Source organism: Mobula birostris, chromosome 11, assembly GCF_030028105.1.
Source record: "Mobula birostris isolate sMobBir1 chromosome 11, sMobBir1.hap1, whole genome shotgun sequence".
NCBI lineage: Eukaryota > Metazoa > Chordata > Chondrichthyes > Myliobatiformes > Myliobatidae > Mobula > Mobula birostris.
In genome coordinates, this window is record NC_092380.1 from 4,977,489 (window position 1) to 5,004,964 (window position 27,476).

The window sequence follows — 27,476 nt, forward strand, 5'->3', positions numbered from 1 at the left end:
GTTTAAATTGGCCAAATGTGAAGTATTGTGCTTTGGGAAATCGAATGTAAAAGAACAATGCACTATTAATGGCAAGACCCTAACAGTGTTGATGTGCAAAGCAATCTTGTGGTCCACATCCATAACTCCCTGAAAGTGGTCAGGCACGTTAATAGGGTGTTTAAAAAGGGCATACAGTATGCTAGCTTTTCGTAGTCAAATTGAGTTTAAGAATCGGGAAGTTATGTTGCAGCTCCATAAAACTTCATCTGGAGTGTTGCATTCAGTTCAGATTGCCCCATGGTAGGAAGGATGTCAACATTTTGGAGAGGGTTTAGGTTTACTAGGAAGATCCTGGATTAGAGGATATGTGCTTTAATGACAGGTTGGACAAACTTGGGTGTTTTCTTCTGGAGCACCTGAGATATGATAGAGGTTTATAAGATTGAGAGGCATAGACAGAGTAGACGGCCACTATCGTTTCCCCAGGGTTGAAATGTGTAACACCAGAAGGCATGAAATTATGGTGAGTGTGGCTAAGTTCGAAAGAAATGTGCAGAATGCAATTTTTCATACAGTCCTGGGTGCCTGGAATATGCTACCTGGGGTAGTGGTGGAGAAAGCATGTTGGAGGCATTCAGGAGGCTTCCAAGCACGTGAATGTGCAGGAAATGAAAGGATTAATGTCATGTAGGCAGAAAAAGATTGGTTTAGAAATGGACAATTAATAACTTAATTAGTTGGGCACACAATGTGGGTCCTTATTTGTGATGGTATATTTATTACAGGAGTAGTGTATTTCACTGTTTAAAGAGTCTCTTGACCTGCATGACCGCAGAGTTTGTGCCAGGACAGTGATGGAAGTATTGGAATAATTGGGCTTCTGAGGTAACACAGGCAGAATGTATGGATTGGCCTCTCATGGAAGATTCTGTGAATACCTGTGCTGCTGACACAGGTATTTGTAGAGGAGATTCATGTGGAAGGTATGCTAGTATAGATCACTTGCCTCTCTGCTGTATGATTCTATGATTATCCATATCCATATCTAAGCCTATGTTTTTAATTCTCAAGTGAAAGGCCTCTAAACATAGCTTAGAATAGCTTGATCTTGGGGCAGCATGGTAGCATATTTGCAGCACCAGGGTTCAACTCCTGTTTGTCTGTTCTCTGTGTGACTGCATAGGACTCATCCAGGTTTCCTCCCATGTTGCAAAGACACACGGAATAGGGTTAGTAAGTTGTGGGCTTGCTAAATTGGCACCAGAAGCATGCTGACACTTACGAGCTCCTCTGTGTTGGTCATCTCAGACTGTGTTGGTCATTGATGCAAGCAACACATTTTACTGTATTTCAATGTGCATGTGACAAATAGTTTGATCTTTTTAATCTTTAAAATGAAGGAAGTGTTTCAGCAAAGAGCCAGCCAAAGTTGATCTTAATTCAACCCAAAACCTCACCAATGGCTTTCCCACAGATGTTGCTTGATCTGTGAAGTTTCCTAAGCAGTTTTGATTTTTTTTTTTTTTGCTTTAGATTCCAGTAACTGCAGCCCTGCAAAATGGTCTTGGCCCGAAATGTCGACTGTTCTTTTGTTTTCCATAGATGCTACCTGACCCGCTGAGTTCCGCCAGCAATTTATGTGTGTTATCTGCAGTCTCTTGTGTCTCTGATCTTCCACTATTAAGTTGAGTGAGCTGTACAGTGGCATGCAAAAGTTTGAGCAACCCTGGTGAAAATTTCTGTTACTGTAAATAGTTAAGTGAGTAGAAGATGAACTGATCTCCAAAAGTCATAAAGTTAAAGATGAAACATTCTTCAACATTTTAAGATTAGTGTACTATTTTTGTTTTGTACAATTTTAGAGTGGGGGGAGGAGAAAAAGGAAAGGAGCACCATGCAAAAGTCTGGGCACCCCGAGAAATTTGAGCTCTCAGTTAACTTTTACCAAGGTCTCAGACCTTAATTAGCTTGTTAGGGCTATGGCTTGTTCAGTCATCGTTAGGAAAGGCCAAGTGATGCAAATTTCAAAGCTTTATAAATAACCTGACTCCTCAAACCTTGTCCTAGCAATCAGCAGCCATAGGCTCCTCTAAGCAGCTGCCTAGCACTCTGAAAATTAAAATAAATGATGCCCATAAAGCAGGAGAAGGCTACAAAAGATAGCAAAGTGTTTTGTGGTAACCATTTCTTCGGTTCATAATGTAATTAAGAAATAGCAGTTGACAGGAAAGGTGGAGGTCAAGTTGAGGTCTGGAAGACCAAGAAAACTTTCTGAGAGAACTACTCGTAGGATTGTTAGAAAGGCAAATCAAAACCTCCATTTGACTGCAAAAGATGTTCAGGAAGATTTAGCAGACTCTGGAGTGGTGGTGCACTGCGCTACTGTGCAGCGACACCTGCACAAATATGACCTTCATGGAAGAGTCATCAGAAGAAAACCTTTCCTGTGTCCTCACCACAAAATTCAGTGTCAGAAGTTTGCAAAGGAACATCTAAACAAGCCTGATGCATTTTGGAAACAAGTCCTGTGGACTGATGAAGTTAAAGTAGAACTTTTTGGCTGCAATGAGCAAAGGTATGTTTGGAGAAAAAAGGGTGCAGAATTTCATGAAAAGAACACCTCTCCAACTGTTAAGCATGGGGGTGGCTCTATCATGCTTTGAGCTTGTGTTGCAGCCAGTGGCACGAGGAGTATTTCACTGGTACAGGGAAGAATGAATTCAATTAAATACCAGCAAATTCTGGAAGCAAACATATACATATATATTAAAAAAAAGCTGAAGGTGAAAAGAGGATGGCTTCTACAACATGATAATGATCCTAAACACAGCTCAAAATCCACAATGGACTACCTTGAGGCGCAAGCTGAAGGTTTTGCCATGGCCCTCACAGTCCCCCGACCTAAACGTCATCGAGAATCAGTGGATAGACCTCAAAAGAGCAGTGCATGCAAGACAGCCCAAGAATCTCACAGAACTAGAAGCCTTTTGCAAGGAAGAATGAGTGAAAATCTCCCAAACAAGAATTGAAGGACTCTTAGCTGGCTACAGAAAGCATTTACAAGCTGTGATACTTGCCAAAGGGGGTGTTACTAAGTACTGACCATGCAGGGTGCCCAAACTTTTGCTTCGGGCCCTTTTCCTTTTATGCTATTTTGGAACTATTAAAGAGGGAAATAAAAAAAGTAATCTTGCTTAAAATATTAAAGAAATGTCATCTTTAACTTTATGCCTTTTGGAAATCAGATCATCTTTTACTTAGCTACTCACAGTAACAGAAGTTTTGACCGGAGTGCCCAAACTTTTGCATGCCACTGTATATTTTAGATTGGCTTTGTTAATGATATAGTGGTTAACCTTGGTGGTTAGGTACTAGTTGAGCAATTCCATGTATTGTTTGAATCATGGCCTGCATTCTGTAGGGAATGAGGTAGAACGAATCTATATAACTCCCCATCCAAGTAGTTCTTGAATTTTGCAGAACAAAACTATTTGCCCACCTTCAGGGCAGTAGAGAATTTGGAGAGAATGTTGTAAGGCCAGCAATGTAGGAAGTGTTTGACATGTTTGGTTTAGCACTTGCAAAAACAACCGCACTGATAACCACTTCCTTTTTTTTCCCTTGTTAGTTTGAATGATTCTTTAATCACTTTGTTTCATCATCATTATGTGCTGTGTCGTATGACATGGCAATTACAGTCCATGACCATGATTGTCCTTGGCAAATCTTTCTACAGAAGTGGTAGGCGGTGTCTTTACAAGACGGGTGACCCCAGCCATTATCAATACTCTTCAGAGATTGTCTCTCTGGCATCAGTGGTCACACAACCAGGACTTGTGATATGCACCATGTGCTCATACGACTATCCACCACCTGCTCCCATGGCTTTGCGTAACCCTGATTCCTGGATTTGGCGGGGGGGGGGGTGGCATTATGTTGGTGTTACACCTTGCCCAAGGGGGACTTGCAGGCTAGCGGAGCCTTGCACCTCCTTTGGTAGAGGCATATCTCCAACCTTGTATCAAACATTGCTCTTCAGTCTAATTTGAGGCAGTCCACTACATCGGAAACACTGTATAAATTGCAAGTTGTTTTGGGAATAGTGTGATATGTGAGAGGTGATATTAGGAGGTTGAGGAGATTTGGCATGTCACCAAAGACTCGAGCAAATTTCTACAGATGGACCGAGGAGAGCATTCTAATGGGTTGCATCACCATCTGGTGTGGAGGGGCCACTGCAGAGCGTTTCAGGCTCAAGCACTAGATTCCCCTGCCTAGAGGACATCTTCAAAAGGTGGCGTCCATCACCCTGGACATGCTCACTACTTATTACTACCATCAGAGAGGAGGTACAGGTGACTGAAGATATCAATGTGTTAGAAATAGCTTCTTGTCCTCTGCCACCAGATTTCTGAATGGGCAATGAACCCATAAACACTCACTATTTTTGCACTACTTATTTAATTTTTCATTGATCTATTTCTTGTAACTTGTATTTTTATTGCACTGTACTGCTGCCACAAAACAAATTTCATGGTGTATGCCAGTGATAATAAACCAGATTCTGACATGTTCACTGTAACTTGTGGAACTATTATACTATTGCATATTGAAATTGTCATTCACAAAATCAATGGCCACTTGCAAAATGTGTGCCTTTGCTTTGTCATTTAATGCTTGGAAGTGTGCCAGTTACTTAAAGTGTTCATTCTGAGGTTCTGCTGACTCAGTGGAAGTGCTCATCTGATAACTATGTCTGGTATAACTGTTTTCAGCAGTTTGGACTGGGTTCATTCTCTTTTAACATGGGCTTATAAAATTAAGGAGGGATAGATGGTTAGAACCCATTTCCCAGGGCAGGGCCTGCAGAATGATAGGAGAGAAGTTTTGAGGAGATTTGAAGGATGAGAAGGTAGGGGTTATCTAGAGCAAGCTGCTGGAGGTGGGGTAGGGGCATTTAGTTACAATATTTGATAAGCACTTGGATAGGGACCTGCAAGCCATTGGGATTGGCATAGATAGGCATTGTGGTCAACAGAGATGAGATGTGCTGAAGGGATCTGTTTCTGTAGCAACACACACAAAATGCTGGAGGACCTCAGCAGGCCAGGTGGCATCTATGGAAAAGAGTAAACAGTCAATGTTTCAGGCTGAGGCCCTTCAGGGCTGGAAAGGAAGAGAAATCGGTAAGAAGGGGAGGAAGAAGTACAAGGTGGTAGGTGATGGGTGAAGCTGGGAGAGGGGGAAGGGTGAAGTAAAGAGAAAGAAAGTGGATTGGTGATGGAGGTAAAGGGCTGGAGAAGGGGGAATCTGATAGGAGAGGATAGAAGTTCATGGAAGAAAGGGAAGGGGGAGGAACACCGGAGGGAGGTGATGGGCAGGTAAGGAGATGAGGTCAGAGAGGGAAACAGAAATTGGGGATTGGTGAAGGGTGGGGGGGGCAATTTCTGGAAGTTCAAGAAGTCAAAGTTCGTGCCATCAAGTTGAAGGCTACCTAGAACTGTTGGTGTTCTATTTATGGTTCTTCTGTTTGATGCTCTTCTAAGCTGCTGCTTTGACCGACTTTTGTCATTTCCTTCAAATTTGTATCAAATTTTGGCATTCACATGAACCTTTTCTAAAATTAATAAAGTTGGAGAAGTTCTGTAAAGAGTTTGTACATCCTCCCCGTGGAATGTGTGGGTTTTTCCCCCAGGCAATTCGGTTTCCTCCCACAGATGTACCAGGTAGGTTAACTGATCATTGTAAGATGTCCTGTGATTAGGATAGGGTTCATTGGATTTTTGTCTGGCATGGCTCGAAGGGCATACTGCATGCTGTATCTCTAAATAAATACATTTGAAATGATTTAACAGATTTGGAGAAAAACATGAGATTCTGCAGATGCTGGAAATCCAGGGAAAGAGACATGAAATGCTGGAGGAATTCATCAGGTCAGGCAGCAACTATGGAAAGGAGACCCTTTGAAGGATGTTGTCTCAAAATGTTGACTGTTTATTCCTTTCCTTAGATGCTGCCTGGCCTAATGAGCTCCTTCAGAACTTTGTCTGTGTTACTTTGGAGAATAGCAGGGCAATATCCTGAGCAGTACCTATTTCATGAGTACAGATTATTTTAAAATAAAACGTATCTTGTCATGATCTCGTAAACAAATGTGATATTACTGTGCATACATTAGCTACACAAATCATTTGTAAAGATTGAGTCTTGAGTTTGAGGTACTAAAGTAATTATACTTTAGTTTTTATTGCCTTTCACTTGCTACATTAGTGCAATTTTACTAGCAATAAAACAAAGTTATTGATCTCCCAGTCTTTTGGCTGCTCGCTGCAGTCTATTTTAATCGCTGCAAACGATCCTTGCTGTAACTCAACCCCAGTGACCCGACAGTGAGCTAAAGTCCTACTTGCTACATGAGTGTTATGTACATATTTATTGGCAATAGCTTCTTTTCACTCTGTAGCTGCTTCCTAAATGTACATTGTGTACAAATGTGCCAGAGCTATTCTGTACCTGTGCTGAAAGTATGCTTTTTTTATGGAGACTGCACAGTTTTAACTCTGGAGGGAGCAATGTGTCACAGCAAGATGTTTGCCTTGGGACATATGGTTTAGCTAGCTGGAGCTGAGTTGGAATCTGTACAGTGTTTTAATGCCTTTGGTGGGGCATCTAATTACAGCTTCGCTGTTTACAAACTACCTTTCTAAATATGGACATGGCAATAAATGGATTAATTTTTTAACTTGGATTTCCTTCAGTATAATAACTTGGTCTTTTATACAAGGCCGATATGGGTCCTAGCTATGCCTGCCTTTTTGTTGGCTTTGTGGAACGATCTATGTTCCGTGCCTATTCTGGTATCTGTCCCCCCACTTTTCCTTCGCTACATCGATGACTGCATTGGCGCTGCTTCCTGCATGCATGCAGAGTTCGTTGACTTTATTAACTTTGCCTCCAACTTTCACCCTGCCCTCAAGTTTACCTGGTCCATTTCCGACACCTCCCTTCCCTTTCTAGATCTTTCTGTCTCTGTCTCTGGAGATAGCTTATCCACTGATGTCTACTATAAGCCTACTGACTCTCACAGCTATCTGGACTATTCCTCTTCTCACCCTGTCTCTTGCCAAAACGCCATCCCCTTCTCACAATTCCTCCGTCTCTGCCGCATCTGCTCTCAGGATGAGGCTTCTCATTCTAGGACGAGGGAGATGTCTTTTTTTTTAAAGAAAGGGGCTTCCCTTCCTCCACTATCAACTCTGCTCTTAAACGCATCTCCCCCATTTCACATACATCTGCTCTCACTCCATCCTCCCGCCACCCCACTAAGAATAGGGTTCCCCTGGTCCTCACCTACCACCCCACCAGCCTCTGGGTCCAACATATTATTCTCCGTAACTTCCGCCACTTCCAACGGGATCCCTTCTGCACTTATCTGTGTAAGCGGAACAAGTGCTACACATGCCCTTACACTTCCTCCCTTACCACCATTCAGGGCCCCAAACAGTCCTTCCAGGTGAGGCAACACTTCACCTGTGAGTCGGCTGGGGTGATATACTGCGTCCGGTGCTCCCGATGTGGCCTTTTATATATTGGCGAGACCCGACGCAGACTGGGAGACCGCTTTGCTGAACACCTACGCTCTGTCTGCCAGAGAAAGCAGGATCTCTGTGGCCACACATTTTAATTCCACATCCCATTCCCATTCTGACATGTCTATCCACGGCCTCCTCTACTGTAAAGATGAAGCCACGCTCAGGTTGGAGGAACAACACCTTATATTCCGTCTGGGTAGCCTCCAACCTGATGGCATGAACATCGACTTCTCTAACTTCTGCTAATGCCCCACCTCCCCCTCATACCCCATCTGTTACTTATTTTTATACACATTCTTTCTCTCACTCTCCTTTTTCTCCCTCTGTCCCTCTGAATATACCCCTTGCCCATCCTCTGGGTTCTCCTCCCCCACCCCCCCCCACCCTCCTTGTCTTGTCTTCCTGGACCTCCTGTCCCATGATCCTCTCGTATCCCTTTTGCCTATCACCTGTCCAGCTCTTGGCTCCATCCCTCCCCCTCCTGTCTTCTCCTATCATTTTGGATCTCCCCCTCCTCCCTCCAACTTTCAAATCTCTTACTCTTCTTTCAGTTAGTCCTGACGAAGGGTCTCGGCCTGAAACCTCAACTGCACCTCTTCCTACAGATGCTGCCTGGCCTGCTGCGTTCACCAGCAACTTTCATGTGTGTTGCTTGAATTTCCAGCATCTGCAGAATTCCTGTTTATATGTCTTTAATGCTAGTATTAAATATATTTAATACTAGGAAGTTCCCAAGAATACTAAGAACTAACTAAATTCACTCAGTGGCCACTTTATTAAGTACAGTACACCTGTACACATTAATGCAAATATCTAATCAGCCAATTATGTGGCAGCAACTCAGTGCATAAAAGCATGCCGACATGGTCAAGAGGTTCTGTTGTTCAGACCAAACATTAGAATGGGGAAGGAATGTGATCTAAGTGTCTTTGACTGTGCAATGATTGTTGGTGCCAGATGGGGTGGTTTGAGTATCTCAGAAGTTCTGATTTTTTTTCTATATATATATATACACACACACACACACACACAATGGTCTCTAGAGCAGGGGTTTCCAATCTGGTGTCCATGGTGTCCTCAGTTAATGGCATAAAAAGAGTTGCGAACCCTTGCACTAGAGTTTACAGAGAATGGTGAGATAAACATTAAAAAAAATCAAGTAACACACAAAGTTGCTGGTGAACGCAGCAGGCCAGGTAGCATCTCTAGGAAGAGGTACAGTCGACGTTTTGGGTCGAGACCCTTCGTCAGGAAAAAAAATCAAGTAATGGGCAGTTCTATGGGTGAAAATGCTTTGTTAATGAGAGAGGTTAGAGGAGAATGGCCAGAATTGTTCAAGCTTGCAGTAACTCCAAGTAACCACTCGTTACAACGGTAGTGTCTAGCGAGCATCTCTGAACACACAACACATCAAACTTTGAAATGAGTGGGCTACAGCAGCAGAGGGCCACACCAGCTCCACTCCTGTACCTAATAAAGTGACCACTGAGTGTATATGCAATGAAATGGACTAGGTGGCAACATCATTTTAATGCATTAGCCCCTCCAGTATGTCTATGTATGTTCAGCCAGATACTTGCTAAACTGCCAATGGCAATTGTCTCTGGTCTGTTCCTTAATTTTGATATTGTCATTTCCTATCATTGGCGTTACCAGGACAGCATGGTACTGTACTAGTTGGTGTGGTCCAGGCCCCAGAGTGTGTCGAAGCAACAGAACCCGATGTTTGGGCGATGATTTAGGTGCTGGACCAGTTTAGAAGGTCAGGGCCTGAGGCGAGGGATGGGCAGGTTCAGTTTGCTGCTCCATGATGTTTACTCGGCTCTGCGCTGAACTAAGTTTCTGTGGACGGACTGTCTTTATGGTCTTCAGTTTGGAACACTATTTGCTTCTATTTATTGTTTGCATGATTTTTTTTCTCACTGCAGATTACATGTTTGACAGTCTTTTTATGATTTGTTTTGCAGGGTCTTGGTTTTGTGGTTGCCTGTAAAAAGGTGAATCTCAAAGTTGTTTAATGTATACACACTTCGATAATAAATGTACTTTGACTGCTAATACAGCAGCCAACGACCTGGGTTCAGTATACTTTGCTGTCTGTAAGAGTTTGTACAGTCTCCCTGTGGGTTTCCCCTGGGACCTTGGGTTTCCTCCCATATTCCAAAGGCTCACAAGTTGGTAGGTTAGTTGGTCACATGGATGTTACTGGTCGACACATGCTCTTTGTGCTTGCAGGCCTGTTACCATACTGTAACTCTAAATAAGTATTATCTTCATTACAAACTCTCAACTTCAAGTTTATTGTCATTCAACCATACACATGTATGCAGCTAAATGAAACATTGTTCCTCTGGGGCCAAGGCGCAGAACACGTCTCATACAGTCACACACAGCATGCATAGTTACGACCCAGCACTTGCGGTCACAAAATAATATTAGTCAAAGTCGTGCTGAAGATTGACAGGATGACATAGAGTGTGAGATGCTTGCTTTTGTAAGACAGTATAATGTTACTGGCACTATTATAATAAAAGAAACAGTTGTATAATATGTTAAACAGCAGACAGGGAGAAAGGAAGGTTCAGGCAGATTCAATACTGACACTTTTGGGCGGCATGGTAGTGTAGTGGTGCAGGTTAATTTCCTGTTGCTGCCTTTAAGAAGTTTGTACGTTCTCCCCGGACCGCAGTGTTTCCTCTGGGTGCTATGGTTTCCTCCCATAGTCCAAAGATGTACCAGTTGGTAGGCTAACTGATCATTGTAAATTGTCCTGTGATTAGGCTAGAATTAAACTGGGGGATTGCTGGGTGGCGTGGCTCAAAGAGCATGCTGTATCTCAATAAATAATAAATAAAACAGAAATGAATATATTATTGAAGTCTAAATTAAGGTGAGGGGTAAAGAGCTGGAAGTGGGTCTATTTGGGCAGCTTAACCAAAATGAATGCATGGCTGCCATAATCTTTTCTGTGCTTTCTTTAATAGGTTTGTTTGTCATAAATAGTCCCAAAAACATTAGCATAAATTATACAGCAACACACACAAAATGGAATGTCACAGTAGCAAAGTGGTTAATGCAAAGTTATTACAGCTTGGGGTGTCAAGAGTTTGGAATTCAATTCCGAATACCACCTGTAAGGAGTTCGTACATACGTCCTTCCTGTGAGTGTGTGTGCTAGTTTTCGCCCACAGTCCAGTTAGTAGGTTAATTGGTCATTGTAAAATGTCCTGGGCAGAGTAGCTCGCTGGGCCGGAAGGGTCTGTTCTGTGCCATATTTCTAAATAAAGTACAATAAATGCTGCTGGACCTGCTGGTGGAACTCAACAAGTCAGGCGGCAAGAGAAGTGCATAAACGGTTCACATTTTGGGCCTTTCATAAAGACTTGTAAAAATTGTGTATAGGGAAGAATAAAAACATTTGACTCAAAAAAAAAAAAAAAAAAAAAAAAAAAAAAAAAGACGACATCGACTCAGACCTGAGAGGCCAGCATCGGACATTTTCATGCCTTACAAGGCGCAGTTCGAACAACTGTGTGGGGCGCCACTGTTTGCCCACAAAAAAAAAGCCAGGTCCATTTTGGTGCAAGGAGATTAATATGATCAATCAGTATTGCTAAACTATTGTGGTGAGAATTTTTTCTGGCTGATTGATTGAAAAATTGAATGCTTGAAAGGAAAATTATTTATCCATTGAGATAGTGTGGAATAGGTCCTTCCAGCCACGTCGCTCAGCACCCCAATTTAATTCTAGCCTAATAATGAGACAACATAAAATAATCGATTAACCTACTAACTTGTGCGTGTTTGGACTGTAAGTGGAAACCAGAGCACTTGGGGGGGGGGGGGCGTGGTGTTGGAGCCCATGCAGTCACAGGGAGAACATGCAAACTCCTTACCGTCTGCGGCAGGAATTGAACCTGTGTCGCTGGTACTGTGAAGCATTGTGCCTAATCACTGCAGTCCCATGCCACTTCATAGCTGTTCTTGAACCTGGTGGGGTGGAACTTAAAAGATTCTGTATATAAACCAGGATACTTTCCACTATAATGCTAGTTTTCCAGTTTGGTTGTATCTAAAACTGACAGTTCTGCAACTAGAGACGTGCTAATCACAATTTGAAAATGGAAAGAGGAAAATTAAATATTGTGGCAGTAATGCTATTACAGCATCAGCAATTGCAGGTTCAATTCCACCACAGCCTGCAAGCAGTTCGTACATTCTCCCTATTTCCCAAGGTAGGAGAGTCTAGGACAAGTAGGCCCGACTTCAGGATTGAAGGACGTCCATTTAGAACTGAGATGCAGGGAAATTACTTTAGTTAGTCATAGTCATACTTTATTGATCCTGGGGGAAATTGGTTTTCATTACAGTTGCACCATAAATAATAGTAATAGAACCATAAATAGTTAAATAATAGAGGGTGATAAATCTGTGGAATTTGTTGCCACAAGTGGCTGTGGGGGCCAAGTCATTGGGAGTATTTAAGGCAGAGATAGGTTCTTGATTAGCCAGGGCATCAAAGGGTATGGGGTGAAGGCAGGGGAGTGGGGATGATTGGAAGAATTGGATCAGCCATGATTGAATGGTGGAACAGACTTGATAAGCCGAATGACCTACTTCAGCTCCTATATCTTATGGTCTTATGAACGCATGGGTTTCCTCCCACATTCCCAGGTTAATTGGTCACATGGCTGCATTTGGGGGGTTGGGCCAATTATCATGCTGTACCTCTAAATAAGTATTATCTACAAGTCATTTGATAGCCATGTCAGGTCATGCATTCTTGTATTTATCCTAGATTCATGGTCTGGTGTCAGACACAAACAAGAAACAGTCTTTTTGTTCTCTTCTGTGCCTTGTAGTGTATCCTTGTCTTTTTAGCATTTTGTTTGTTTTTTAATGAGGCCAAGTTTCTAGCTCAATGCTCAACCCAGCACAAATGGAAAGTGTGCAAAGAGCCAGCTGGATTCAAACCTGAGACCATTTGCCTCAAAGTCCAGTGCTGATGCCACTATACCACTTGCTGGCAGTAACAATCTTTTTCACTCCTTGGAAATTAGAAGCATCTTGCACTTGTACACTATTTTCTCCTGCTTTCAGACAAAGTGCTGATTAATGAGATTAGTTTTGATTGGTACTTCACAGTTGGCTTGTGTGTGGTGGGTCAGTAGGCCTCTTTCTCAGCTGGTTGTGATAAGCATTGGAATGCCAGATTCAGTGGCGTGCTTGGGAGCGTGGCAGCTAACTTGCTGGGCAAAGCAGGGACCAATTGGGTAAATGTGCCAAGACAAGGCCACCTTCAAGGTGGAGCAACACCTTGTATTCTATCTGGGTAACCTTCAACCTGATGGAATGAATATTGATTTCTCCTTCTGGGAACCAAATTCCTCCCCCTCCCTCTGTTCCCCACTCTAACCTTCTACTACTACTTATCTGCATATTTCTTGCCCCTGGGGCCCCTCCTCCTTCCCTCTTTTCCACTATGGTCCACTCTCTGCTCCCATCAGATTCCTTCTTCTCTAGCCCTTGACCTTTCCCAACCACCTAGCTTCATCCATCACCTTCCAGCCAGCCTCTTTCCCTCCTCCCCCCACCCTCCACCTTGTTATTCTGGGATCTTTTCCCCCTTCCTTTCCAGCCCTGAACGAGGGTCTCAGTCCAATATGTTTGTTCATTTCCGTAGATACTGTCTGACCTGCTGAATACCTCCAACATTGTATGTGTGTGTTGATCTTAAAAACAAGTAAATCATTCAGTGTGCCCTGCTTTTCAAGATTATGGCTATTCTTTTGACTCAGTGCCACATTCTCATACTAACCCCATAATTCCCTCAATTTCAAAAAAAAAAAAAAAATAGGTTTCAGCTGAGCCTTCAGACCGAGCTTTCACAGACGTCCTGTGTACAGAATTATTACTTGCGCTCTGGATTGAGAAACCTGGTTCTGTCCTAAGTTATTGGCTGCTTAGTTTGAGAGTCTGATCTCACAGCCTCACCCTCTTCAACCGTTGTTAAAACCCAAGCAACTGGTGCTACTTGAGGGGGCAACTCAAAAACTTTTGGATGGAATGGTGCCTCCACAGTGGCATGCAAAAGTTTGGGCACCCCTGGTCAAAATTTCTGTTACTGTGAATAGCTAGGCAAGTAAAAGATGACCTGATTTCCAAAAGGCATAAAGTTAAAGATGACACATTTTTAAAATATTTTAAGCAAGATTACTTTGTCTATCTTTTACAGTTTCAAAATAGCAAAAAAGGAAAAGGGCCCGAAGCAAAAGTTTGGGCACCCTGCATGGTCAGTACTTAGTAACACCCCCTTTGGCAAGTATCACAGCTTGTAAACGCTTTCTGTAGCCAGCTAAGGGTCTTTCAATTCTTGTTTGGGAGATTTTCACCCATTCTTCCTTGCAAAAGGCTTCGAGTTCTGCGAGATTCTTGGGCCGTCTTGCATGCACTGCTCTTTTGAGGTCTATCCGCAGATTTTCGATATGTTTAGGATGGGGGACTGTGAGAGCCATGGCAAAACCTTCAGCTTGCACCTTTGAGATAGTCCATTGTGGATTTTGAGGTGTGTTTAGGATCATTATCCTGTTGTAGATGCCATCCTCTTTTCATCTTCAGCTTTTTTATAGATGGTGTGATGTTTGCTTCTAGAATTTGTTGGTATTTAATTGAATTCATTCATCCCTCTACCAGTGAAATACTCCCCGTGCATGATCGATCCACCCCCATGCTTAACTGTTGGAGAGGTGTTCTTTTCATGAAATTCTGCACCCTTTTTTCTCCAAACATACCTTTGCTCATTGCAGCCAAAAAGTTCTATTTTAACTTCATCAGTCCACAGGACTTATTTCCAAAATGCATCAAGCTTATTTAGATGTTCCTTTGCAAACTTCTGACGTGGAATTTTGTGGTGAGGACACAGGAAAGGTTTTCTTCTGATAACTCTTCCATGATTGTCATATTTGTGCAGGTGTCGCTGCACAGTAGAACAGTGCACCACCACTCCAGAGTCTGCTAAATCTTCCTGAAGGTTTTTTGCAGTCAAACGGGTTTGCCTTTCTAGCAATCCTACAAGCAGTTCTCTCAAAGTTTTCTTGGTTTTCCAGGCCTCAACTTGACCTCCACCATTCCTGTTAATGGTGATTTCTTAGTTACATTACAAACTGAGAAAATGGCTACCTGAAAATGTTTTGCTATCTTCTTATAGCCTTCTCCTGCTTTATGGGCATCATTTATTTTTAATTTTCAGAGTGCTATGCAGCTGCTTAGAGGAGCCTATGTCTGCTGATTGTTGGGATAAGGTTTGATGAGTCAGGGTATTTATAAAGCTTTGAAATTTGCATCACCTGGCTTTTCCTAACGATGACTGTGAACAAGCCATAGCCCGAACAAGCTAATTAAGGTCTGAGACCTTTGTAAAGGTTATCTGAGAGCTCAAATCTCTTGGGGTGCCCAAACTTTTGCATGGTGCTCCTTTCCTTTTTCTCCTCCCTCCCCCCCCAGTCTAAAATTGTACAAAACAAAAATAATACACTAATCTTGCTTAAAATGTTGAAAAGAATGTTTCATCTTTAACTTTATGACTTTTGGAGATCAGTTCATCTACTCAACTATTCACAGTAACATAAATTTTAACCGGGGTGCACAAGCTTTTGCATGACACTGTATGTACATTTGTAAGAAAAAGTTTGTGAACCCTTTGCAATTTCTGGTTTTCTGCATTAATTACACATAAAATGTCTGATCTTTATCTAAGTCACGATATCAGACAAACACAATCTGCCTAAACTAATAACACACAAACAGTTGTACTTTTCATGTTGTTATTGAACACATTGACTAATCATTCACAATCCACACTGGGAAAAAGTGTGTGAACTCCTGTTTTTTTTTTTAAAAAAAAAACTGGTAGAACCTCCTTAGCAGCAATAACCTCCACCAAACATTTTCTGTAGCTGCTGATCAGCCTTGCACAATGATGAGGAGGAATTTTAGACCATTCCTCCATACAAAACTATTTCAGTTCATCAATATTTCTGGGATATTTTACATGAACAGCCCTCTTCGGGACATGCCACAGCATCTCCATTGGGTTAAGGTCTGGACTCTGACTTGGCCACTTCAAAATAGAAATTTTCTTTTTAAATTATTCTGTGTCAGATCATTATCTTGTGGCATCATCCAACTTCTATTAAGCTTCAGGTGATAGGCCACTACCCTGACATCCTCCTGTAAAATGTCATGATACAATTTTGAATTTGTTGTTCCCTCTTCGGTTGCAGGCTGCCCAGGCCCTGAGGGAGCAAAGGAGCACAAAACCATGATGTTCCTTCCACCATGCTTCACAGTTGGGATGAGGTTTTGGTGTTGGTGTGCAGTGTTCCCTTTTTTTCCTCCAAATATAGTGGTGTGCATTTCTGCCAAGAAGTTCAACTTTTGTCTCCTATATCCACAGAACATTGTCCCAGAAGTCTTTTGCAAACTTTAGACGTGCAACACTGTTTGTCTGTTTATTTTTTTTTTCCTCGGAGAGCAGTTGTTTCCTCAGGGTCCTTCCGTGAACACTGTTTTTGTTCGGTGTTTTTCTTGTAGTGAACACTTGAACAGAGACGTTAGCAAGTTCCAGAGATTTCTGTAGGTCTTTTACTGTTGCCCTTGGGTTCTTTTTCACCTCCTCCAGCATTGCACTTCGTGCTCTTGCTGCAACCTTTGCAGGACACCTACTCCTAGGGAGAGTAGCAAAGGTACTAAATTTGCTCCATTAGTACACAATCTCTTACTGTGGACTGGTGAACACTCAGGTCTTTAGAAATGCTTCTGGAGCCTTTTCCAGCTTCATACATCTCTACAATTCTTATAAGGTCCTCAAAGTGGTTTTGATCGAGGCATGGTGCATGTAAACAGATCTTTTTTGAGAAGAGCAGGTTCTGTCCATAACCTGACTGTGTGCTTTTTTTTCATGGGGCAGGGCAACTCTACAACCCATACCTCCAATCTCATTGATTGGAACAAGGCATGTCCTAGGTGATGGGAGTCCTTAAATGATGGATGCTGCCTCTTTGAGGTATTGCCCCTTGAAGATGTACTGGCTATTATGGAGACCAATGCCCATGCTTGATAGAGCTGACTGAGTTTACAACTCTGCAGCTTATTTCAATCCTGTACAGTAGCCTCCTTCCCCCCCCCCCCCCACACACCAGATGGTGACACAGCCAGTTAGAATGCTCTCCACCGTTCACCTGTAGAAATTCATGAGTGTCGGTGACATGCCAAATCTCCTCAAACTCATGAAGTACGTACACCTGCTGTTGTGTCATCTTTACATCTGCATCAATATGTAGGGCAGGATAGATCCTTAGATGTTGACGACCAGTAACTTGCTCACTCTTTCCACTTCTGATCCCTCTGAGGCTCTTTCCACTTCTGATCCCTCTGAGGACTGGTGTGTGTTCCCTCATCTTACCCTTTCTGAAGTCCACGATCAGTGGAGATCATAACAACCTTATGTGTGTGTGTGTGTATATGTGTGTGTGTGTGTGTGTGTGTGTGTGTGTGTATATATATATATATATATATATATATATATATATATTGTTTCCTGTTGAATGCTCCATCCTGTCCTCTGACCATCAGAAACAGTTTGCCCTTGTCTGCTTCATGAAAGTCATGCTTCAACCTTTTTTGTTCTAATTTTACAACTTTCTGTAGCTTTTGATACCCCCCATGCCAGACAATGATGCGACCTAACAGAATGCTCTCCACCGTACATCTATAGAAGTTTTCAAGTGTTTAAAGTGACAAACCAAATCTCCTTAAACTGATGAAATGTAGCTGCTTTATTTCAAAAAGGCATCCTCCAATGTGGTAGTCAGAATTAAATAAGATACTGTAGCTGAAACCTTACCATTGTTGTCTTGACACACACTTCTAATCCTACTGTCTTGTCTTTCTGTTATCCCACAGGCAACTACACCTACTACAATGATGACTGACATGCTTGATAACCACCGAGAGAGTTGGGACTCTCTAGTCTGTGCAGTGGACAAGTATCGTCAGCAAACGGGCAATGATGTTGCCTTGTTGACTGCTTACCGGCCAAAGCTGCAATCGAACCTTGCCTATGTGGTCCATGGCACTGGGACCCTCTCAGATGCCACCAAGCACTACCTGGACGATATTGCTGTTTTCCACAAGACCTCTACCTACACCAGCTGTGCCATCCCCGAGCGTGGCAATGCAAAAGACACAAAGGAGGATGAAAGCAGTGCTGAGGACTCCTTCTCCAAGAGCTACCCATCCATCTATGGCAAGGGGAGCTTATCGTCTGATAGTCAGAGCTCAACAAAACTGAGACCAGCGATGGAATGTGACTCTGGAGCTGCAGAGACTGACGAGAGAACGGCCTCTGAAAGTGAAAGGGAAGTGGACAGATGTAATTTGGATGACCCTTCAGGTAAAGAACCACATAGTAGCAATGCTTACACTGAGTAGACTTCATATGCAAAAATCACATTGTCTTATTGTGTGGATGAAAGGTCAAACAGAGGGTACTTAGGAGAAAAGGAAGGGGTGACATGGTAGCATAGTGGTTGGCATAATGCTTTACAGCACCAGCGACCCAGGTTCAATTCTGCCACTGTCCTGACCAGTGAACACATTTAATGGAGCACTGCCCCAAGAAAGTAGCATGTATTCTCAAGGGCCCCACCATCCAGGCCATACACCCTTCTCTCTACTACTATCAGGCAAGAGGTACGTGAGCCTTGGGTCCCACACCACCAGGTTTAGGAACAGTTATTGCCCTTCAACCATCAGGCTCCTGAACCAGCATGGATAACTTCACTCATCTCAACACTGAACTGATTTCATAACCTATGGACTCGCTTTCAAGGACTCTTTACAACTTATGCTCTCCGTGTTATACTTTATACTTATACTTTTATTTATTTTTTTATTTCCACAATTTGGTGCCTTTTGCAATTAGTTTGTCAGTCTTTTATTTGCATATATTTTTTCATAAATTCTGTGAATGCCACAAGAAAATGAATCTCAAGGTAGCATATTGTAATATATGTACATACTATGCTAATAAATTTGACTTTGGCTGTCTGCAAGGAGTTTGTATTGTCTCCCTGTGACTGTGGGATTCTTCCAGTGCTCCATTTTCTATCTATATTCCAAAGACATACGGGTTCGTGAGTTGAGTGCAAGTTATCTTGTTGCCAGAAGTACATACGGCAACACTTGCAGGCTAGGTTACTCAGCACAATCCTCACTGATATGATTTGACACAAAGGCCACATTTCACTATGCTTTGAGGTACATATGACAAATAAAGCTGATCTTTAAGAGGTATCTCTGTCAGCATCTGTTATGTACCCTGGCCATTTCTTAAAACAATTGAAACCCATGAGAAAGACCATTCTAATGTAAAACCACTGAGCAAGGACCACATTATCTCTTCAACTCATTTGTCAAAACAATGCTAATACCTTCAATTTCACTGTTCTCTCCAAAGTCCTTGCTGGGCAGTCAATCTGCATGCAAGATATTTCTTCACAATCCATAGACCTGTACCTTATTTTCCATTTAAAGCAATATTTTGGTTTATTTTTGACATCATCTCCCCCTCCCTCAAATGTCTCCCAAACAAAATAATGCTGCTGCTGTGCCTGTTACCCTGTTGGCATTTAGGGCAGCAATGATGGACCTCCATCTCTCTGTCCTTGGCCACCTTCTCTATTTTGCCCCAGGTCAGGTTCAGAGTCCTCATGTCTATCTCTACAGTTGTCTTTGGTCTCCCACATTTCCTCAGTCCTTCAGGGATCAAATGAAGTGCTGTCTTGATGGAGTTGGCCTGTCTTCTCATCATGTCCCCAATCCGTCATCTAATGTTTCACCATGATGATTGTGGCCATGTTCTCTTGGCGATACTGAAGGAGTAGGGTGTAGTTGGAGATCTCTTTTGGCCAGAAAATACGGGAAATCTTCAGGAGGCTCATGGTGTGGGATGACGAATACTTGGCAAGGTCTTTCTCTGTCGTGTAACAGCATTCTGTCCCATACAAGAGTGTGGACAGAACTCTGCTCTGGTGCAGCTTCACTGTAGTTTGGGTACCATACTTGGTTGATCCCCTAGTGAGTGAAGAAGAGAGGGGGGGGGAAAAAAAAGTCTTTGACTCTCCAGTGCAATGCCAAGAAGGCACAACTCTTTTGAAATCTTTCTGGTGAGTCATTAAACCAACACCCCACTAGTTCACTCAAGGAAACAAAGATCCAATATTTCACAGGTACACTCCCTGATGTCCAGAACCAAATATACCAGTCGCAAGGCTTGATCAAGCACTTCGTCTTTGGGAAACCATGACCCTGCATCTCAAAAGCTAAAGATATTAGCTTTGTATGTCACATGTACAACATAGAGTGAAATGCATTGTGTCAATGACCATCACAGATCAAAGATGGGTAGCCTGCAAGTGTTGCTACACTTCTGGTAACAACATAGCATGGCCACAATCCACTAATTCTAGCCATACTCTTTTGGAATGTGGGAGGAAACCGGAGCACCCAGAGGAAACATTACAACAGGAAGGAACATACAAACTTGCTTACAGAGGACGCCGGAAATGAACTCTAAACTCTGCCCTGAGTTGTAATAGTGTTGCACCATCTGCTATGCTACCGTGAAGTTTTAACCTTCACTGCCTTTGTATGCAGAGCTAGATATTTGTGTACTGTGAACTTCCCAAGGGAACTGTCTTGTGTTAAACCGACCGACCAGCTGTGAATTGAGATTTGATCCAGATTTCCCATTCAGAAAGCAAATGACCCAGAGAAGAAAAATGATGTCATGTTGTTAGAATGTGCACAGACATTATGGATCTCCAGTGTCTCTGCAGCAACTGAGCCATGTGGCCTATTCCTCAACTGCGTGTGTCCTGTCTGCATTGAATGGGGTTTCCCTGACATGAGATAGAATGCAAGCTGCATAACACTGGGTCAAGTTTCTGAAGATTGTGATGAACTCTGGGCTACAGTACCCTATGTGCCATTTCAGTATGAGCCAGATTTAAATAGAGCTATGTAGTTGGTTAACCATGATCTTTGACCAGCCATATTCCTGCTGACTGGCCCTCCCTCTCCCAATTTCTGTGAGGTTGGGTCCAAAAGTACCCCTTCTAACCAAAAATAATCCTTGTTCATTTCCTAGTAAAACTTTGGACTTTCTCCACTATACCTTGTGTTTTTAATATGCAATTAGATCATAAAATGGAGGAACAGTTAACTCTTAAGACCTTAGGGTCATGATCTGACATTCCTACAGTCAGGTTTCCTTCCCTTTATCCCAATAGCCCTCTTAATTGATTACATCCATCTATCACGTCCTTGAATTTAAGACTGTGTGTCCACAGCCCTTATGCAAAGAGTTTCAAAAACTTGCAGCCTTCTGAGTTAAATTCTTCCTCACCTTAATTTTTAAGTGGGCTCCCTCTGATGTGAGACCTTGCCCTCTGGATTTGGACTCTCCTATGAAAGGAAGTCCTCACACCATTTGCCCTGTCTAGTGCCCTTTCACCCTTTCATAAACTGTGTATGTTTCAATAAGATCACCTCTCCATCTAAATTGTCCCATCATGTTTAACCTTTCCTCATAGGGTAACCCCTCCGCACCTTTTATTTATTTATTTGGAGAACCTTCCCTCCATGCAAATAACTTTAAATTTGAGGAGGATCAAAATTGTTCACAACACTCCAAATATAATCATAGTATAGTATTGAACAGTTGCTGTAGAATTCCTTACATTTGTACACTAGGTGGCCACTTTACTATATTAAGTATGTCTACACCTCATTAATACAAATATCTAATCGGCCAATCATGTGGCAGCAACTCAACACATAAAAGAATGCAGACATGGTGAAGAGGTTCAGTTGTTGTTCAGACCAAACTTCAGAATGGGGAGGAAATGTGATTTAAGTGACTTTGACCATGGAATGATTGTTAGTGCTAGATTGGGTGGTTTGAGTATCTCAGAAACTGCTGATCTCCTGGGATTTTCATACATAATAGTCTCCAGCGTTTACAGAGAATGGTGCAGAAGAAAATCTAATCGGGGCAGTTCTTTGAGCAAAAATCCCTTGTTAGTGGGAGAGGTTGGAGGAAATCTTCTGCTGTAAAACAAGAAGTTTCACGACATATGCCAGTGATATTAAACCTGATTCAGATTCTGTGAGTGGCCAGACTGGTTTAAGCTGACATAACCACACATTACAACAATGGTGTGCACAAGAGCATCTCTGAACACACAGCACATCCAACCTTGCAATGGATGGGTTATAGCAGCAGAAGACCACAAACATACACTGAGTGGCCACATTTAGCTTACAGGTGGATAGTGCAGTTGTGGTTACACTACTGTTCCTTGTACCATTATTTACAGGTTGCTAGGTTGAAAATTACCACCTTGCTGCTTCCTTGTAGTTGGCACGTCTGTCCTCCATGCTAATATGTTGATTCAAACACCTTGGTCTCTGATATGACCACCTTTTGATGGAAATTGAATGCCTTCAAGAAGTCCAAATACATTCCTCATTCCCTTTATCCTCTGAAGTTTCCTTGAATGTTCTGTTAGTTGTACACTATCTCTGCTTTATGAAGTTGTACTAACTTGATTAGTTTGATATTTTTTCCCCAGGTAGGCTTTTTTACCTCAAAGTTCGAAGTACATTTATTATCAAATTATGTATACATTATATGACCTTGAGATTCATCTCCTTGGCAGCCATGAAACAAAAAAACCCAAAAGAACCCTTTTTTTTTAAAAAAAAAAGGCCATCAAACACCTGATGCGTGGAGAGAGGGGGAAAAAAACAAATCATGCAAACAATAACCACAAGCAAATGGGATTCTGAACTGAAGTCCACAAAAGGAGTCCGTCCCCAGACCCTTAGTTCAGAGCAGAGCAGCGAGCTGAACTCGCCTGTCCCTCGCCTGGGACCCCAACACCCTGACCTTTTCAGTCTAGCCTAAATCGTCGTCCAAACATCAGGTTCAGTCTCTTCGATACACTTCCATATTCCTTTCCACATTCTTCTCAACAACTGAAATTGGGTTAATTGGCTTTTAGGCTATCTCGCTGTTGCCTGTTTCCCTTTTTGAACAGAGGTATCATATTACCAGAAGATTGGAAAGCTCACTTCTCCAGAAGATTATACATACACGTCCACCATACTGTTTGCTGCTCTTAAAATCCTGGGATGGAAATGTATTGGTTATTGGCTCTATTTGTTCACCCAGTATGAATTCTCATGGCATGACAATTAATGCCTTCCCTGCATTACTTGGGACTAATGGAGTATTTCTTCAACTGTAAAGACAAATGCAAAATGCTTTAAGTCCTATGCTGTGTGAAGCCTTTGCATTATCTCGGGGATGAATGTTCACTTGGGCCTTTTTTTTTTTTTGTATTGTCTGTTTTTATATATAGTTTTTTTTCTTGAGTTTGTGTTCACATCTATTTTGATGTCCCCTTTTCCTGGATCAGGAAGGGCTTTCACATCCAGGGCAACATTGTGGAAGTTCATGCTAGGATCCTGCAGCCTCTTTTGAATACGGTCAATGCGAATGAGTACTTTGTTCCAAAATCCTAGCAAAATCAGAAAATCATAACTCAACATGCGGTTGTACAGCTGCCTTGCGTCACTTCTTGTTTCACTGGTCTCGCTTTCATTGTCTGCTGTGTCCTGGAGAACTTGAAGTATCTCCTCAAGTTACTTGTTGACGAGCTTCACTGCTTCTGTCCTTGCACTCCACCTGGTTTCGGACTCCGACTTAACAACCACAGGCACAGCGTTTTTGAGTTTTTCCCAGCGCTGTGTTGAACGAGAGAAAAACACGCAGAGAGCTTCGATGGTTCCAAAAAAACGTGACCAACATTGTATCCTGCTTGGCTGCATGTACACCCATCATGTTGAGTGAGTGATTGTCACAATTCACAAACACAGCCAGGTTGTTTTTCTCACTTATTCTTTGATGAACACCACCTCTGTGTCCGGCCATCACAGCAGCATTGTCATAGTACTGTGATCGACAATCTTGTAGCTCCATTTCATCCTTCTCTTGCTGTTTCAAGATGTCTTCAACCAAGCTGTCAGCATCCTTCTGGCTTATCTGGATAAAACCAAGGAAGGACTCTGTAACACGGACTGTTTTCCTCTCAAAATCAACTTCCACATGCCTCACTACTTCTGACATCTGCTCACGGTGTGCCTGATCAGGAGTCGAGCCGAACATGAGACCATAGTACTTGGCTTTACGAATGCTTCTCAGTAAACTCTGGCGGACAGTGGATGCCATCATGTGGATGAATTTGTTCTGGACACCGATGAGACGTGGATCCAGGATGACTTCCCAAATGAGTGAGGTGTTCTTTTATGACAGGGTCAAAGATGGCCAGTAGTTTCAGTAAGCCAAGGAAATTTTCCCAGATTGGAGTCATCATTTAGCTGAAGTGACTCCCGGTGTCCTTGCAAAGCCAGGTTCTGAGTCGCAAGGAATTTTATGCAGTGAAGGATTCTTGTCAAGATGTCACGCCACTTCTGCTTCTCCTTCTCAATCTGTGACTGAAATACCGCGTCAATAACTCCTCTGTTTCCAGCTAAATTTCTTTCCATTTCTTTCCACTGTGTGATGCATTCCTGATGATTCTTGGCATTTTCATGAACACTAATCCTTTCAGGTGCTTTCTACTGGTTGAATCGACTTTCCTGCTCCAATGAGGATTGATGGTCTGACCAGGAATAGAGAAGACAACAGATACAAAATGCAGACTTTTTAGAAGGGAAATAGACCAGCCATGAGTGAGTCACTTCCTCACCACAACCATTTCCCAATTTCCTCTTGAACCAAGTTTTGTTCATTGAGCAGTTATTTGTTGGTAGGAAAGGCCCCTCACTGTTCTGGAAATACTTCAAACCCAGCTTTATTTCTGTTCTTAATGCATCAGGCAGAATTGCTTTTCCAGTATCCTTGTTGAACTTCAGAAGTCCAATGTCATGTTGTTCAATCACTTCTGGTGTGACAGTTCGAGGCTCTTTGACAGCATCCAGTTCACTAGGTTCAGCATCATCAGGTTCAATCTCGTCAGGTAAAACCTCATCAATAAACTCAACATCACACCGCCACCACCATTGTCTTCCCCTCCTGTCATCTCCACGTTCTCTGTGACAGCCTCACTCTTCATCTCGTCATACTCGGATTTACCTGACTTGACTTCCTCCTCGGCTTGTGACGCATTTGTACTTGATCCACCTTCAGATTCAAACAAACTTGTAGCAGGTGCAGGCGACTCCACGGAACGTGTCAAACTACTTGTTCCGGCCTTTTAAAAGAAGGGCATGAAGAACTTGCTCGACTTCTTGGCTTCTCCGCCTCCAACTTTCATCTCTTCCGTCCTTCAGCTCTACTTTCCTCCTTCGTGAAGAAATGTTTCATGGTCTTCTTACACAATGCTCTGAAATAAGGCCATCCTAGTGCTTCTCACCCATGATAATCAAAGACAGATCATACATCTGAAGAAAATTCTTTTTTCACTATCCGAGGATGGCTTGTCTGACTTTAATAGAAACTGCCCAGTGGTGCCCCCCCCCAAGTGGCATCCAGGGCACGTGCCATACCTGGATATGCCACTGGCTGCATTTTAACCAGTTAGAATACAAGGAGTGCTCATAAGCAGCATAACCATTGTTATTGGTTTGTTATTGTCACATCAAGGTTCAATGTAAATTTATTAATGTATGTACACATAATACAACCTTGAGATTCGTCTCCTTACAGGTAGCCACAAAACAAGAAACACAAAGAACCCATTTTAAAAGAAAACAACAAACACCCCTGGGGGAGGAAGATGAAAAACCTACAGAGAAAGTGCAGTTAAACAAAGTGCAAATTCTTTCTGTAATAATAGAAACAGCAGGCAGGATCTCATGTGTGCTTCATCTGATGTATGCTACTTATGGCTTTGAAATCTTCTTTCCATGTGTGTTGAAATGCCAGTAAGATATGTGCTCCAGATCCTGGCATGACATTTAAAGCCAAATCTTACTGCGGATGGCACGGTAGTGTAGCAGCTAGTGTAACTCTTTTTCTTCGTCAATCTTTTTATTGATTTTTAAAAAAGCATAGATACAGCCAAGAGGAGAATCAGTTCAAATATGTATATCAGTAACAATATAAACCAAGATCAAGACAAACGTTGTCAAAATCATAGATATGGTTAAGTGTAACTCTATTAGTGACAATTCTGCTGTTGTCTGTAAGGAGTTTGCACATTTTCCCTGTAACCATGTTCGTTTCCTCTGGGTATTCTGGTTTCTGCCTGCATTCCAAAGGTGCACAGGTTAATTGGGCAGGCCTCGTTGAGCCTGTTACCATGCTGCATCTTTAAATAAATGGATAGAGTGTTCTGAGGTGACTGCTTACTAAGCTATGACTGGTGCTATACAGATTCATACAGAACAAGCTTCTCACCTGCAACCTCCCAAGGACTAATGAAAGGTCTCGGTCTGAAAAGTCAGCTGTATATTCATTTCCATAGATGCTGTCTGACATGTTGAGTTCCTCTAGCATTTACTGTGTGTTCCTTTGGATTTTCAGCATCTGCAGAATCTCTTGTGTTTCATGCTTTGCTGTGAAATTATTACTGGTTCAGTTAGGGTTTCTCTAAAGTATAAGTGAATTTTTGATTGTCCTTTTGAGTGCAGTGGTAGGTATAGTGAAATAAAACAGGTTATTGGAACAATGTGTCTTGTTCATCTGTACTCAAGTCTAATCAGGAATTTGGTGTTGTGCCATTCATGAAGATAGTAGAATAGTGGACTAGTACCCAGGAGTTGTCTCACAGTTCAGAGACCAGTTCAAATCCCACTGAGGCAGCTGGGATTTTGGAATTTTAAGCCCGGAAATATATTTTTAAAATCTGCCGATATTAGAAATATGAAATAATAATAGAAAATGCTGGAAATCTTTGGTGACAGGTTTCATATCACTGGCATATATCGTGAAATTTGTTGTTTTACTGCAACAGTACATTGCAATACATAAACTGTAAATTACAATATCGCTCATTCGTTATGTGCTGTGTTGTACAATGTGGATGATCATGGTCTTTCCATGACCATGATTGTCCTTGGCAAATTGTTCTATGAAGTGGTTTGCCATTGCCGCCTTGTATATAAAATATTAAATAGTGCAAAGATAGGGGAAAAAAGTTGGGGCTCCTTAATGATGCTTTTTGAGTGCCCATGATGAAGCTTGTTGGAGTAACGTGAGTTTTTTTAAAACCTGTAATATCAGTAGCGGTAACCAGGAACCCACTGATGAACTGGTAGGTTTGAAGACATTCCAATTTTCCTTCCAGCAAGGATAATTTTTGTACTTGCCCCATCTGACCACCTGGCTCCAGACCCCACCAATCTACTGTCAATAATATTCACTCCATGATAGAATAATTGAAAGCATTAAGGTTTTTTTAAAAATCTACTGGGTTTCCCATGTGCACTAAAAAGCAAATCTATTGTCTGAAACAAATTTCAACAGCAAACTCTGTTGGTAGAATGAATTATATTGGACTAAGTGTAGATAATTAACTTGTCTTTTGGGAGTTACCTGGCACTTTCAAAGTTTGTCTCAGCACTTCACCCTGACTCCATCCTTCGAAGTATCAAAATCAGCTTTGTAAATTCAGTGGCCACTCATTAGGTACACCTTGTAAATGCAAATCTCTAATCAGCAAATCATGTGGCAGCAACTCAATGCATCAAAGCATGCAGACATGGTCAAGAGGTTCCATTGTTGTTCAGACTAGACATCAGAATGGGGAAGAAATGTGATCTATGTGACTT

At 42.2% G+C, this 27,476-nt stretch overlaps 1 protein-coding gene across 2 annotated transcripts in view; it reads left to right on the top strand.

The window, feature by feature from the left end:
- Positions 1–27,476, top strand: part of akt1s1 (AKT1 substrate 1 (proline-rich)) — a 49,989-nt gene that overhangs the window by 11,150 nt on the left and 11,363 nt on the right. For both annotated transcript variants that reach the window (XM_072271523.1, XM_072271522.1), the window contains exon 2: positions 17,538–18,027. In XM_072271523.1, the coding sequence (XP_072127624.1) occupies positions 17,556–18,027 (472 nt within the window). In that variant the 5' untranslated portion in view covers positions 17,538–17,555. The remainder of the gene's footprint in view (positions 1–17,537; positions 18,028–27,476) is intronic.